We start from the raw sequence: 1959 nt of genomic DNA on the forward strand, positions 1-1959 counted from the left end.
CACATTTTAGGGAAAAACTTTTTTTTAGTCTTTATATATTTTGAGGAAAAAGTGGAGTAATGTGAAAACAGTTGTGGTGTCCGGTGGCTCAGGTGGTGTAGCGGGCGCCCCGTGTACAGAAGCCGTGTCCTCGCCGCGGTGGCCGCGGGTTCGATTCCAGCCTCGGCTCTTTGCTGCACGTCATCCCCTCTCGTCTGTCCCGTCCAAAAAAAATTTTTTAAAACAAACAAAAACAGTGAAGAGAAAACAGTCGATTATTCAAGAAAAACGAGATCTAAGATGTCGATATGAAAAAGTTGAGTAACGTCAAAACGTTTCGAATACGAAGTTGTGAGATTTCAAGAAAACGGAACATTTCGGCAGAAATGTTTTGGTGTCGGTTCTTCTGCAGCCGGCAGCGTCACGCTGACAGAGTGAACTCCTCCTGTTTGAAATCAGCTGACGCATTTATGTTTTTGGAGAGGAAGAAAAGTAACGGATTAGTGTTCGGCGAAGTTTGAACAGCGTTCGGTCGGACGCCGCGCGGCCGAGAAACAGGAAGAGGAGGCGGCTCACGCTCGTCTGTGTGTGATTGACAGGTACATCAACCACTCGTGCTCCCCAAACTGCATCACTGAGGTGGTCAGCGTGGAGAAGGAGAACAAGATCATCATCAGCTCCTGCAGACGCATCCAGAGAGGAGAAGAGGTACGAGCCGTCTGACGGCGTCACACGAGGGCCGGGACCTGCCGGCTCTGACAGACACGTTTAAAGATATGAGGACACGAAGAAATAAATCACCAAATATTTTCAATATTTATCATTACTGTTGTTCTTATTTCTACTATTATTATTATAGCTGTTATCATTTATCATTATGGTTGTTGTTGTTATTTATTGTCATTATTATTGTTGTTTCTTGTGTATTTTGTGTACAAATTAATTCTGATCAGAGAAACTTTATTAACAAACTTTCACCTCAACAAGACTCAATAACTGCATTTCTCTGTGTCTCTGTCTGTCTCTGTGTCTCTGTCTCTGTGTCTCTGTCTGTCTCTGTGTCTCTGTCTGTCTCTGTGTCTCTGTCTGTCTGTCTCTGTGTCTCTGTCTATCTCGGTGTCTCTGTCTGTCTCTGTGTCTCTGTGTCTCTGTGTCTGTCTGTCTCTGTCTCTGTGTCTGTGTCTGTCTCTGTCTGTCTCTGTGTCTGTGTCTGTCTCTGTCTGTCTCTGTCTGTCTCTGTGTCTGTGTCTGTCTGTCTCTGTGTCTGTCTTGTCTCTGTCTCTGTCTGTCTCTGTGTCTCTGTGTCTCTGTCTGTCTCTGTTTCTGTGTCTGTTGTCTCTGTCTGTCTGTGTCTGTGTCTGTGTCTGTCTCTGTCTGTCTGTCTCTGTCTCTGTGTCTGTGTCTGTCTCTGTCTGTCTCTGTCTGTCTCTGTGTCTGTGTCTGTCTCTGTCTGTCTCTGTCTGTCTCTGTGTCTGTGTCTGTCTGTCTCTGTGTCTGTCTCTGTCTCTGTCTCTGTCTGTCTCTGTGTCTCTGTGTCTGTCTGTCTCTGTGTCTGTGTCTGTCTCTGTCTGTCTCTGTGTCTGTGTCTGTCTCTGTCTCTGTCTCTGTCTGTCTCTGTGTCTCCGTCTGTCTCTCAGCTGTCTTATGACTACAAGTTTGACCTGGAGGACGATCAACATAAGATCCCGTGTCACTGTGGAGCCGTCAACTGCCGCAAATGGATGAACTGAAAACACACACTCACACACACTCACACAGTGACAGACACACACACACACACACACACTCACACAGTGACAGACACACACACACACTCACACACACACACACACTCACACAGTGACACACGCACACACTCACAGTGACAGACACACACACACTCACACAGTGACACACACACACACTCACAGTGACAGACACACACACACACTCACACAGTGACACACTCACAGTGACAGACACACACACACACACTCACAC

The 1959-nt window shown here is 46.7% G+C and overlaps 1 protein-coding gene across 1 annotated transcript; it reads left to right on the forward strand.

The window, feature by feature from the left end:
• Nucleotides 1-483: 483 nt before the first annotated feature.
• On the forward strand, nucleotides 484-1740 carry LOC121939239 (histone-lysine N-methyltransferase trr-like; the record flags this gene model as incomplete). The annotated part of the gene is made up of 2 exons (XM_042482314.1): nucleotides 484-687; nucleotides 1617-1740. Coding segments are annotated over 2 exons (297 nt in total), but the record flags the coding sequence as incomplete, so codon positions are not given.
• Nucleotides 1741-1959: the final 219 nt, after the last annotated feature.

Source organism: Plectropomus leopardus, unplaced genomic scaffold, assembly GCF_008729295.1.
Source record: "Plectropomus leopardus isolate mb unplaced genomic scaffold, YSFRI_Pleo_2.0 unplaced_scaffold4378, whole genome shotgun sequence".
Classification (NCBI taxonomy): domain Eukaryota; kingdom Metazoa; phylum Chordata; class Actinopteri; order Perciformes; family Serranidae; genus Plectropomus; species Plectropomus leopardus.